Source organism: Mustelus asterias, chromosome 26 (genome assembly GCF_964213995.1).
Source record: "Mustelus asterias chromosome 26, sMusAst1.hap1.1, whole genome shotgun sequence".
NCBI classification, from domain to species: Eukaryota; Metazoa; Chordata; class Chondrichthyes; order Carcharhiniformes; family Triakidae; genus Mustelus; species Mustelus asterias.
The window spans coordinates 15,823,350-15,836,567 of NC_135826.1; the positions used below are offsets into that span (position 1 = coordinate 15,823,350).

Here is a 13,218-nt window from a genome sequence, read left to right on the forward strand (position 1 = left end):
GTTAGGGAAATTAGCAGGGTGAAAACATGGCGTTACGGGTATAGGGCCTGGGTAAGATACTCTGTCACAGAGTCTGCAAACTCGATGGGCTGAATGGCCTCCTGTAGGGATTCTATGAACATACCAGAAATGTTGGGAACAGAGGGTTTAATGAGAGGGAGGAACTGAAGGAAATCAGTATTACTAGAGAAATGGTGTTGGGGCAATTGACAGGTTTTAAGGCCAATAAATCCCCAAGGCCTGGAAATCTACATCCCAGAATATTTGAGAAAGACACCCTCAAAACAGTAGATGCATTGGTGGTCATCTTCCAAGATTCTATGGACTCTGGAACAGTTCCCATCGACTGAAGGTTGTTAACATAACCCCACTATTTAAAAAGGGAGGTAGAGAGAAAACAGGGAATTATAGACCAGTCAGCCTGACATAGTGAGTAAAATTCTAGAGTCCATTATCAAAGAGTTTAAAGCAAAATAGTGGCAGGATCAGACAGAGTAAGCATGGGTTTAGGAAAAGGAAATCATGCTTGACAAATCTACTGGAATTCTTCAAGGATGTACTGAGTAGAGTTAATGAAGGGGAGTCATTGGCTGTGATTTATTTGGACCTTAAGAAGGCTTTTGACAAGGTGTAAAATTAAAGTGTATGGGATTGGGAGTGGTGTATTGAGATGAATAGAAAACTGGTTGGTAGATAGGAAACAAAGAGTAAAAATAAACGGATCTTTTTCCAAATGGCATACAATGACAAGTGAGGTTCCGCAGGGATCAGTGTAGATACTCCAACAATTCACAATATATTATTAATGATTTAGATGAGAGAACTAAATGTAATATCTCTAAATTTGCAGGTGACGCAAAGCTGGTGGGAGGGTGAGCTGTGAGGAGGATGCAGAGATGCTTCAGTGTAATTTGAACAATCTGAGTGAGTTGGCAAATGAATAGCAGATGTACAAAGAACAAAGAACAATACAGCACAGGAACAGGCCCTTCGGCCCTCCAAGCCCGCGCCGCTCCCCGGTCCAGGATTGAATCCTGAATCCAGGATCCCCGCCCAATTTTCCAGCCTATCTACATACCAATATCCTATCCACCGAGCTGTCCCTCACAGCTACGATGCTTTGTTCATTACAACCTATTAACTCACCCCCACCCCCCCATTCCAGACCATGTGATCTCCTGGGAGAGGCGAAAACCCAGAGTGAAAAACCCCAGGGCCAATACGGGGAAAAAAAATCTGGGAAATTCCTCTCCGACCCCCTGAGGCGATCGAAACGAGTCCAGATCACAATGGCCCCGATCGGAAAATGCTTCCCAACCCTAGTCATTTCCACTTCCACGAACACCATATGAATTCCCTGCCCCCGAGACAGGTTCCCAACTATCCGCAGTCTCACTCTGTACTGGCACCAGCAAGATGATCATAGAATGAAGCCTTGAAACGAGAAACCAGGAACAATGTAGTATAATGTGGATAAGTGTGAGATTATCTACTTTGGTTTCCCTGCTGATTTCACCTGTGGGAAGTGCACCCATCTGCAGCTCCTCAAAAACCGCGTTAGGGAACTGGAGCTGGATGAACTTCGGATCATTCGGGAGGCAGAGGTGGCCATAGATAGAAGCTTCAGGGATATAGGTACTCCGAGGAATGAAAATAGATGGGTGACGGTTAGAGGGCCTGGGAGGAAGCAGTCAGTGCAGGGATCCCCTGTGGCCGTTCTCCTTGGCAACAAGTATTCCGCTTTGGATATAGTTGAGGGGGACAACCTACCAGTGGTAAGCCACGGTGACCGGATCTCCAGCAGTGAGTCCGTCCCTGTGGCTCAGAAGGGAAAGGGGGAGAACAGGAGAGCAATAGTTATTGGGGACTCGTTAGTTAGAGGGATAGATAGAAGGTTCTGTGGCAGCAAAAGAGACTCACGGATGGTATGTTGCCTCCCGGATGCCAGGGTCCATGATGTCTCAGACCGTGTTTTCAGGATTCTTAAGGGGCAGGGGGAACAGTCACAAGTCGTGGTACAATCGGTACCAACGACATAGGTAAGAGAAGGGACGGGGATTTAAAACAGGAATTTAAGGAGCTAGGGTGGAAGCTGAGAGCCAAGACAAATCATGTTGTCATCTCTGGTTTGTTGCCGGTGCCACGTGATAGCGAGTTGAGGAACAGGGAGAGAGTGCAGATAAACACGTGGCTGCAGGGATGGTGCAGGAGAGAGGGTTTCAGCTACATGGATAATTGGAACACATTCTGGGGAAGGTGGGACCTGTACAAACAGGACGGGTTGCACCTGAACCAGAGGGGCACTGAGGGGGAAATTTGCTAAGGCTCTTCGGGGGGGTTTAAACTAATTTGTCAGGGGGATGGGAAAAGGAGCTGTAGTCCAGAAGTCAGTGTTGAGTGTAGTGAGGTACTGAGGAAGATATCAAGGTCACAGGAGTGTACCGGCAGACAGGAAGGTGGGTTGATGTGTGTCTACTTCAATGCAAGGAGCATCCGAAATAAGGTAGGTGAACTTGGAGCGTGGATTGGTACTTGGGATTCTGATGTTGTGGCCATTACGGAGACATGGTTAGAACAGGGACAGGAATGGTTGTTGGAAGTTCCAGGGTATAGATGTTTCAGTAAGAGTAGGGAAGGTGGTAAAAGAGGTGGTGGAGTAGCATTGTTAATCAAGGATAGTTTAACTGCTGCAGAAAGGCAGTTCGAGGGGGATCTGCCTACTGAGGTAATATGGGCTGAAGTTAGAAATAGGAAAGGAGCGGTCACATTGTTAGGAGTTTACTACAGGCCCCCAAATAGTAATAGAGATGTGGAGGAAGAAATTGCAAAGCAGATTATGGATAGGTGTGGAGGTCACAGCGTAGTTGTCATGGGTGACTTTGACTTTCCAAATATTGATTGGAACCTTTATAGGTCGAATAGTTCGGATGGGGCAGTTTTTGTACAGTGTGCAGGAGGGTTTCCTGACACAATATGTGGATAGGCTGACAAGAGGTGGGGCCACATTGGGTTTAGTACTGGGAAATGAACCGGGCCAAGTGTTAGATTTGGTTGTGGGAGAGCACTTTGGAGACCACAATTCGGTGTCTTTCGTTATTGCAATGGAGAGGGATAGGGCCGTACGGCAGGGCAAGGTTTATAATTGGGGGAGGGATAATTATGATGCGATTAGGCAAGAATTAGGGAGCATAAGATGGGAACAGAAACTGTCAGGGAAAGGCACAAATGAAAAGTGGAGCTTGTTCAAGGAACAAATACTGCGTGTCCTTGATAGGTATGTCCCCGTCAATGGCCGAGTGAGGGAACCATGGTTCACAAAAGAGGTTGAGTGTCTTGTCAAGAGGAAGAAGGAAGCGTATGTAAGGATGAGAAAACAAGGTTCAGTTAGGTCCATTGAGGGTTACAAGTTAGCAAGGAATGAGCTGAAAAAAGGACTTAGGAGAGTTAGGAGGGGGCATGAGAAGTCCTTGGCGGGTCGGATCAAGGAAAACCCCAAGGCTTTTTACTCTTCTGTGAGGAATAAAAGAATGACCAGGGTGAGGTTAGGGCCGGTCAAGGACAGTAGTGGGAACTTGTGCATAGAGTCAGAAGAGATAGGAGAGGCGATGAATGAATACTTTTCTTCAGTGTTCACCAAGGAGAGGGGCCATGTTTTTGAGGATGAGAGTGTGATACAGGCTGATAGGCTGGAGGAGGCAGATGTTCTGAGGGAAGATGTATTAGCAATTTTGAAAAACCTGAAGGTCGATAAGTCCCCTTGGCCAGATGAGATATATCCTAGGATTCTTTGGGAGGCAAGGGATGAGATTGCAGAGCCTTTGGCTTTGATCTTTGGGTCCTCACTGTCCACGGGGATAGTTCCAGAGGACTGGAGAGTGGCGAATGTTGTTCCTCTGTTCAAGAAAGGAAATAGGAATGACCCTGGTAATTATAGGCCAGTTAGTCTTACTTCGGTGGTCGGTAAGTTAATGGAAAAGGTCCTGAGGGGCAGGATTTACGATCATTTAGAAAGATGCAGCTTCATCCGGGATAGTCAACCCGGATTCGTGAAGGGTAAGTCTTGCCTCACAAATTTGATTGAATTCTTTGAGGAGGTAACTAAGTGTGTCGATGAAGGTAGAGCAGTTGATGTCATATACATGGATTTTAGTAAGGCGTTTGATAAGGTCCCCCATCGTCGGCTCAAGAAGAAAGTAAGGAGGTGTGGGATAGAGGAAAATTTGGCCGATTGGATAAGTAACTGGCTATCTCATAGAAGACAGAGGGTGGTGGTGGATGGAAAATTTTCTGACTGGAGACCAGTTACCAGCGGTGCACCACAAGGATCAGTGCTGGGTCCTCTGCTTTTTGTGATTTTTATCAATGACTTGGAGGAGGGGGCTGAAGGGTGGATCAGTAAATTTGCGGATGACACTAAGATTGGTGGAGTAGTGGATGAGGTGGAGGGCTGTTGTAGGCTGCAAAGAGACATGGATAGGATGCAGAGCTGGGCCGAAAAATGGCAGATGGAGTTTAACCCTGATAAGTGCGAGGTGATTCATTTCGGTAGGACAAATTAGAATGCGGATTACAGAGTCAAAGGTAGGGTTCTGAGGAATGTGGAGGAAGAGAGAGATCTTGGGGTTTATATCCACAGATCTCTGAAGGTTGCCACTCAAGTGGATAGAGCCGTGAAGAAGGCCTATGGTGTGTTAGCGTTTATTAACAGGGGGTTTGAGTTTAGGAGCCATGGGGTTATGCTGCAACTGTACAGGACCTTGGTGAGACCACATTTGGAATATTGTGTGCAGTTCTGGTCACCTCACTATAAGGAGGATGTGGAAGCAGTGGAAAGAGTGCAAAGGAGATTTACCAGGATTCTGCCTGGTTTGGAGGGTAGGTCTTATGAAGAAAGGTTGAGGGAGCTCGGGCTTTTCTCTTTAGAGCGGAGGAGGTTGAGAGGCGACTTAATAGAGGTTTATAAGATGATGAGGGGGATTGATAGAGTGGACGTTCAGAGACTATTTCCTCGGGTGGATGTAGCTGTTACTAGGGGGCATAACTATAAGGTTCATGGTGGAAGATATAGGAGGGATGTATGAAGTAGGGTTCTTTACTCAGAGAGTGGTTGGGGTGTGGAATGGACTGCCTGCTGTGATAGTGGAGTTGGACACTTTAGGAACTTTCAAGCGGTTATTGGATAGGCACATGGAGCACACTAGAATGTTAGGGAGTGGGATAGCTTGATCTTGGTTTCGGAAAAGGTTCGGCACAACATCGCGGGCTGAAGGGCCTGTACTGTGCTGTACTGTTCTATGTTCTATGTTCGCAAAAACAGGAGGGCAGATTATTTTCTGAATGCCTATAGATTGAGAAAGGGCAATGTGCAACAAGACCAGGGTGTCCTTGCACACCAGTCAATGAAAGTAAGCATGCAGCTGCAGCAGGCAGTGAAGGCGGCAAATGGTATGTTGGCCTTCATAGCAAGAGGATTCGCATACAGGAGCAGGGATACCTTGCTGCAGTTATACAGGGCCTTGGAAAGACCACACCTGGAATATTGTGTGCAGTTTTGTTCTGCTTATCTAAAGAAGGGTCTTCTTGCTGTTGAGGGAATGCAGCAAAAGTTTACCAGACTGATTCCTGGGATGACAAGTCTGACATATGAGGACAGATTGAGTCAGTTAGGATTGTATTGGCTGGAGTTTAGAAGAATGAGGGGGAGGTCTCATAGATACCTCTAAAACGCTAACAGGACGAGACAAAGTAAATGCTAACAGAACTAGACAGGGTAAATGCTAACAGCACTAGACAGGGTAAATGCTAACAGAACTAGACAGGGTAAATGCTAACAGCACTAGACAGGGTAAACGCTGACAGGACTAGACAGGGTAAACGCTGACAGGACTAGACAGGGTAAATGCAGGAAGGATGTTTCTGATGACGAGAACTGGGGGTCACAGTCTAAGAATATGGAATAAACCACTTCAGACTAAAATGAGTAATTTCTTCATCCAGAGTGGTGAGCCTGTGGAATATTTTATCACAGAAAGTAACTGAAGCCAAACATTAAATCAAGAGGAAATATCGATCATCTATTTCCCAGGCTGGATTTTGTCCTCTCTATCCTTTTAAATGTGGGGTGTGTTCTGATTGGTGAGTGTGATGATGATGATGTCAATATATTTACAAAGAATGATCTTAAAGCTGCTCAAGGTGTATTTCTGGTTTCTACGGCAAGTTCAATAGGAGCCCAATGGAATCCCAGTAAACTGATTTTCACCAAAGGCAGAATTTCATCCCATTCCTGGGGCGAGTTTGGGGCAGGCCTTCCTGAAAGCAGGCGATGTGGGGCTCTCACCAACTCTCCAGCCAGTGGGCAAGAGCCCTGTCACCTACATTTAATTCTGCCCCAAGTCTCTGCTGTTTCACTGTAAGTTCTGTCAGTCCTCTACTGGAGTTAGAGACTGGGAGAAATCCCTGAAAACTTTAGGATCAATGTGTTTCCAATTTCAATTCATATATCCATTCCCCTCAACAGGAAACTCACCTCTCCCATCTTAACTCCAAGTAACAGTTCTCAATAATTTACCAAGTGTATGGAATCCCTTTCCCTCTGAGAGTGAGCTGAATGTTTGGAATAGGTTCCAGACTGGAACAAATCCCCCTTTTACCTCGGTGTACTGCTTCTCATGTTGTGATTTCCAGATCTTCCAGTCTCCATTCAGTCTTGAATCAAATGTGTGGCCTGAGGCTGCAACCAGAATAGACAGCAGCACACAGCCCAGAAACAGAGAGAGCTTCATGCTGGACAATCTAATGGAGCAAAACCAATGGCATTAGACATGGTGTGGACAATCTTCACACATTGATGGGAAAATAGCTGTTTGGGAAAATTATTCTGCAAATGTACAAATATTATCCTCCTCAATCAACTGCTGTCTCTTTTTATATTTTAGCTGCACTGAGCAGATAAAATACTTCATGGTCATGGTGAGTGGATTGGGATCTTCCTGTTATTTAATTAACGTTGTTCAATATTTAAGACTAATTATTGGAAAGAGTAGGTTATAAAGAAAACATGTGAAATTAATTTAAATTTTACTGATTGGATAAATAATTCTCATTCAGTGACAGCATTCCAGTCTCTGAGTCACTAACCTAATGGTTCAAGTAGTATAGTGGTCATGTTTCATGTTTAGTACTTCAAAAACTTAAACTAAGCATCCAGAAAATGTGTTCAAATTCCACTAAATGTCTGCAGATAAAAGAAGCTGCTTTTAGTAAAATAATGGGCTCCAAATGTGATTGACAGGAGAATTAGCCGTTTATCTCCATTCTGGTCAATAATACTGGTGTCACTGTATGCAGCCATTAAAATGCCAAAAAGCTGTTGGATTGTTATGAAAATCCAATTGGTTCACTTGTTCCCCAAATGCCCTTTCTTCTCGAAATGACTATCCTTACCGCATCTCGCCGATACGTGACTCCAGTCCCGCACAGTCCCAATGGTTTATTCTTAATTACCCTCTGAACTGCCCCAGTCAGCTATTCTGGATCAGAGAAACTGGGGATGGACAATAAATCGCAGTCTTGTCAGAAATACCCACATTCCAAGAATTAATTTTAAAAGCCTCACACCAGACCAGAGCAAAGAATTGTGTTCTCTGAATACGGCATTCACATCCAAAAAGATACTCGTAACTTAGGGAACAGAGACCTCCTCTCCCTCCCCATCATAGCTTCACTGAGCAGAGAATGGAGCACAAGCCTCTGATCAATGATATTTTATTGCAAATGTATCACAATTAGACTATAATGATTATTATATATGTACAAGTTAACATGTACACATTTTAGAGAATGTAAATAATTACATACAAATATTTGGCACATTGTAGTGTTCTAATCAGTTTCTCCTGGATCTTCCCATCTTGTTTTTGCTAAACTCTAAATTCCCTCCCCAATACACAGCTCCCTCCCCATTCCCTTTGCCCTTATTGTCTGAAGTCAATGGTGGAAGGCACAGTTTGCAACATTATTGTATAGATGGTATTAGTTTTCATGGGATGTGGACATTTTGGCAAAGCCAGCGTTTGTTGCCCATCCCCAAATTGCAATCTTTTTGGCAAATCAAATAAACAAAATCAAACCAACTGATGGAGAAAGTGAAAAGGAGCAGCCCTTTATAAAGGGGTGGTGGGGGGGAACTGCCCAAAATAGAGGAAAGCTTTGCTGGGATATTTCAGAGGGCAGTTAAGAGGCAATCAGGCTGCTGTGTAGGCCAGAGCAGGCAAGACAGATTTCTTTCTCTGCAGGACATCAGTGAACCAGATGTGTTTCAACTTCAATTCCACCAGGCATTATGGTGGCATTTGAACCCATGTCCCCAGAACATTAGCCTGGGCCTGAGGATGACTAACCCAATGAGAGCACCATCCCACCACCATCACTGCATAATGCATTTTCTCTACCCAATCCCTTTATCTAGCGCTGTGTAATAAAATGATTTGATGTAGTTGGGGGAGTCTGGAATTTGTTTCAAGATATTCACTCTTTATATAAACAATTCTGACTTGGGAATCTGCAGTACAATTTCAGAATGAACAGATGACACCAAATTGGAGGGTGTATCTGAGACAGTGTCAATGTACAGGAAAGCATTAATAAATCTGCAAATGGATATATAATTGGCAAATGAACATCACGAGAGATAAAAACAGCTGATACATTTTGGCAAGAAGAATAAGACGACAGATATTCCTCGGAAAATAGATATTTCAAAGGAGTACAGGAACAAACAGATGTGGGGGAACAAATATATAAACCACTAAAAGTAGGGATGCAAGTAAATAATGTCTTGAAAAAGCAACAAAGCACTGGGTTCATTTCTAGAAGGATAGAATTGAAAAGTATAGTAGTTTTGTTACACTTCTACATAAAACTTCTGTTACAGCACACTTGGAGAATTTTGAATGGTTCTGGTCTCCATACCATAAAGAGCATAGAGTTTTACTGGAGAAGGTGCAAAAAAGATTTATCGGAATTATGCCAAAATTGAGAGATTACTCCCTCCCATCAAGAAATATCAAATAAACTGGGGCTCCTCTCTCTAGGAAAGAGAAGATTGCTGGGGAACCTGATAGATGTCCTCCAGATTATGAAAGGGTTTGATAGCGTAGAGATAAATATAAATATAAAATATTCACTAACAAATCGAATGAAGAATTCAGGGGAAACCTCTTTATCCAGAGAGTGGCTAGAATGAGGGACTGACTCATCATTATCACAGGGAGCAGGAAGCTTAAGGGTAAGGTAGAGAAGCAGATGAGGGAAAAAGGAACAGAATGAGAAAGAAATGGGGTGAGATAATGAGGGATTGGACAAGGGTCATGTAGGGCAGGGACACTAGCACAGATCTGTTGGGCTGAATAGCCTGTTTCTGTGCTGTAATACATTGCGATATTTTGCAAGTTTGACATTATCAAGTCCTCCTTGATTTAGTTTCCATTTTCTCTGATTTTTTACAAACTTGTTGTTCTGCTTCATGGCCATTGACCTTTCACCTTTGTTTCTCCATTGAAAAATAAAACCCCACTTCTGTCAATTTATAGTGTACAGCATTGAGCAGGAGCTGCACTGGGGCAGCCCTATCAACACTATGGCTATACATGCAGGCCAGAGGCTGGGTATTCTGAGACAAGTGTCTCACCTCCTGACCACTCAGGACCTCTCCAAAATCTACAAGCTTCAAGTCAGGAGTGTGACGGAATAATCACCACTCAACTGCAGCCACAACAACACAACACCATCCAGGACAGAGCATTTCACTGGATTGGTGCTCCTACTGCTCGACTCAAGTTTCTCCTGCACTGCCTACCACACTGCAGCTGCAGTATGCACGATCTACAGGATGTATTGGAGCAAATTAACAAGGTTATTCCTTCCCTTACAATCTCTACCACCAAGAAGGACAAGAGCAGCAGTGGCTTGGACACAAGCCCACCTCCACATTCCCTTCCAAGCCCATCCTGACTTGGACATATATTGCTGCTCTCTCGTCATTGCCTTGGGAATTTCTACCCAAGAGCATTGTTGAAGCACCTTCACCACAAGGACTGCAGCAGTTTAAATAGAAGTTCCCCACCATTGTCTCAAGGCAGTTAGGGATAGATAATAAATGCCAGCCTTACCAGAATTGGCCAATCTTTTTGGGAAAGCAAATAAACTAAATCAAATTAACAAGGAGCCAAATTAAAAGGAGCAGCTCCCAAAAGGAAGAGAACCGCCCGAAACAAAAGACAAAGTGGAAAGGAAACTTAAAACATCAAATCAAAATGTGATTAAAGGGGTCAATAATGCACCCCAGTCCCTGAGGTGTCCAACAGGCATGGAAGGCGATAACAGTGCCCTCGGACACCGCATGCTCCCTCTCCAAGGATCAGCATTGGCCACATCCTGAAAATAAATTAAAAATAGCACAGAGCAGGTGAAGCCCATTGGCCTGGTGATTAGAAACAGGCTAAATCACTTTCCCAGAATATTGAAACTTAGAAATTTATACCCTGTTCCATCTGGATAGACACACAGAATGTGAACTGAACCCATCCCATTCCACCCAATTAATCAATGAACACTGGAAGGAACGAGACAAACTCACCTTGTGTTCATCTGAGCAGCTCCACTGAACGGCGGATAGACTCCCACATTATATAGACACACAGTCTTCCAGGAGCCATCCCTTCAGATCTATGGCGACATAATTGATTGGGAAATAGAAGACAATATTGCTTAAGAATGGAACTTCTCTTTTAAAAGGGAATACAGTCATAATATTTTGAAATGTAATATTTGCATGGCCTCCTTTCAGTTTATTTAATTTTTGGTTTCCTTTTTTATCTCGACCACTATGTGTCTGTAAATCTGCTTTCAGACTTCATTAAGATTGGTCCAGTCGTTTTAAAACCTCTGATACCAAATAACATGTCTATTGAGCTTGCTGTGTTCCAAATACATTATGTGGAGATGCCGACGTTGGACTGGGGTGGGCACAGTAAGAAGCCTCACAACACCAGGATAAAGTCCAACAGGTTTATTTGGAATCACGAGCTTTCGAAGCGCTGCTCCTTCCTCGAATCAATTCCAGCCTCCCGGACTGCCTGGATCCACTACAGTTTGCCTACCACCGCAACAGGTCCACAGTAGACGCCATCTCCCTGGGCCTGCACTCAACCCTGGAACATCTAGATAACAGAGACACCTATGTCAGACTCCTATTTATTGACTACAGCTCAGCCTTCAACACCATTATTCCTACGAAACTCACCTCTAAACTCCCTGGCCTGGGCCTCGGCTCCTCCCTCTGCAACTAGATCCTGAACTGCCTAACTCACAGACTGCAATCAGTAAGCATAGGCAACAACACCCCCTCCATGATCATCCTCAATACGAGTGCCCCACAAGGCTGTGTTCTCAGCCCCCTACAATACTCCTTATGCACCTATGACTGTGTGGCAAAATTCCCCTCCAACTCGATTTTCAAGTTTGCTGACGACACCACTGAGATAGAGTACAGGAATGAGATAGAGAATCTGGTGAACTGGTGCAGCGACAATAATCTCTCCCTCAATGTCAACAAAATGGAGATTGTCATCGACTTCAGGAAGCATCTAGGAGAGCATGCCCGTCTACATCAACGGAGACGAAGTAGAAAGGGTTGAGAGCTTCAGGTTTTTAGGTGTCCAGATCACTAACAACCTGTTCTGGTCACCCCCTTGCCAACACTATCGTTAAGAAAGCCCACCAACGCCTCTACTTTCTCAGAAGACTAAGGAAATTTGGCATGTCAGCTACGACTCTCACCAACTTTTACATATGCACCATGGAAAGCATTCTTTCTGGTTGTATCACAGCTCGGTATGGCTCCTGCTCTGCCCAAGACCACAAGAAACTACAAAAGGTCGTGAACGTAGCCCAATCCATCACGCAAACCAGCTTCCCATCCATTGACTCTGTTTACACTTCCTGCTGCCTCGGCAAAGCAGCCAGCATAATTAAGGACCCCACGCACCCCGGACATTCTCTCTTCCACCTACCTCCGTTGGGAAAAAGATACAAAAGTCTGAGGTCACTTACCAACCGACTCAAGAACTCCTTCTTCCTTGCTGCCATCAGACATTTAAATGGACCGACCTTGCATTAAGTTGACCTTTCTCTACACCCTCACTATGACTGTAACACTACATTCTGCACTCTCTTATTTCCTTCTGTGAACGATATGCTTTGAGTGTATAGCACACAAGAAACAATACTTTTCACTGTATGTTAATACATGTGACAATAATAAATCAAATTAAATCCTCAGGTGAGACTCACCTCAGGAAGGAGCCGTGCTCCGAAAGCTCGTGTTTCCAAATAAACCTGTTTTACTTTAACCTGGTGTTGTGAGACTTCTTACTGTGCCCACATTAAACGGTATGATCGGCCTGATAAAATATAAGTGAACTGACCCTGTGTTCCAGCTCTGACCAGCTCACTACACCACAGGTATGCAGTGTCCAGCTTTACAGGAACATTGGCCTAAAGTGTAATTGTGACATTGGATTCTCACTCTTTGTTGGTGTTTTTTTGATGAATTTTAAATTATCAGTAGAAACATTGTCAGCACTAGGAAGGAAAGGTTTTGTGGACAGTTTTCACCCAAGTACCAGAATCGAACAGGTTAATTATGGGCCAAATGACAAGATATCTTCCTTTCTGAACCCCAGAAAAACACCGCCACTGAAAAGATCAGAACAGGATGAGTCTATTCAGCCCCTCCCCCCTCAACTGCCCCACCAAACTTCGCTACCCAAACTGACTGACTGCATTTGACATCATCTACCTTCGGCGATGTTCATTTACACTTATCTGTCCTCAGTTGTGTTCAGGACAACAATTTAGCTGTCATTTGTCATCAGTTGCACTCAGAAGCAGTCATGTAACTATCATTATTGTTAATACCATAACTGACATCAATGTCATCAGTTGCCTCAAACTAGTGTTCAAATATTTACCATTGACAATATCACTGAAGCATTTGGAAGCCAAAAATCACATCTATTTTCCATTTTTCTGAATTTCCATATCTTCAAACATTCTATAACTGAGCTAACTTTAGCAAAACCAGACTCTGTTTAAACAAATGTTTAAATCAGCTACTTTTATGTTTTTCTTCATAACCTATGATTCATGCATCAA

General features: G+C 43.9%; 1 protein-coding gene across 2 annotated transcripts in view; it reads right to left on the reverse strand.

Annotated features, from left to right (window-relative positions):
* LOC144479485 (procathepsin L-like) overlaps window positions 1-10,662 on the reverse strand; it is a 29,670-nt gene extending 19,008 nt beyond the window's left edge. Inside the window, exons 1-3 of one of the 2 annotated variants that reach the window (XM_078198208.1) lie at window positions 10,640-10,662; window positions 7,447-7,546; window positions 6,654-6,795 (exon numbers count right to left, since the gene is read on the reverse strand). In XM_078198208.1, the coding sequence (XP_078054334.1) occupies window positions 6,654-6,795; window positions 7,447-7,451 (147 nt within the window). In that variant the 5' untranslated portion in view covers window positions 7,452-7,546; window positions 10,640-10,662. The remainder of the gene's footprint in view (window positions 1-6,653; window positions 6,796-7,446; window positions 7,547-10,639) is intronic. The other variant, XM_078198207.1, reaches the window with a different exon arrangement.
* Window positions 10,663-13,218: the final 2,556 nt, after the last annotated feature.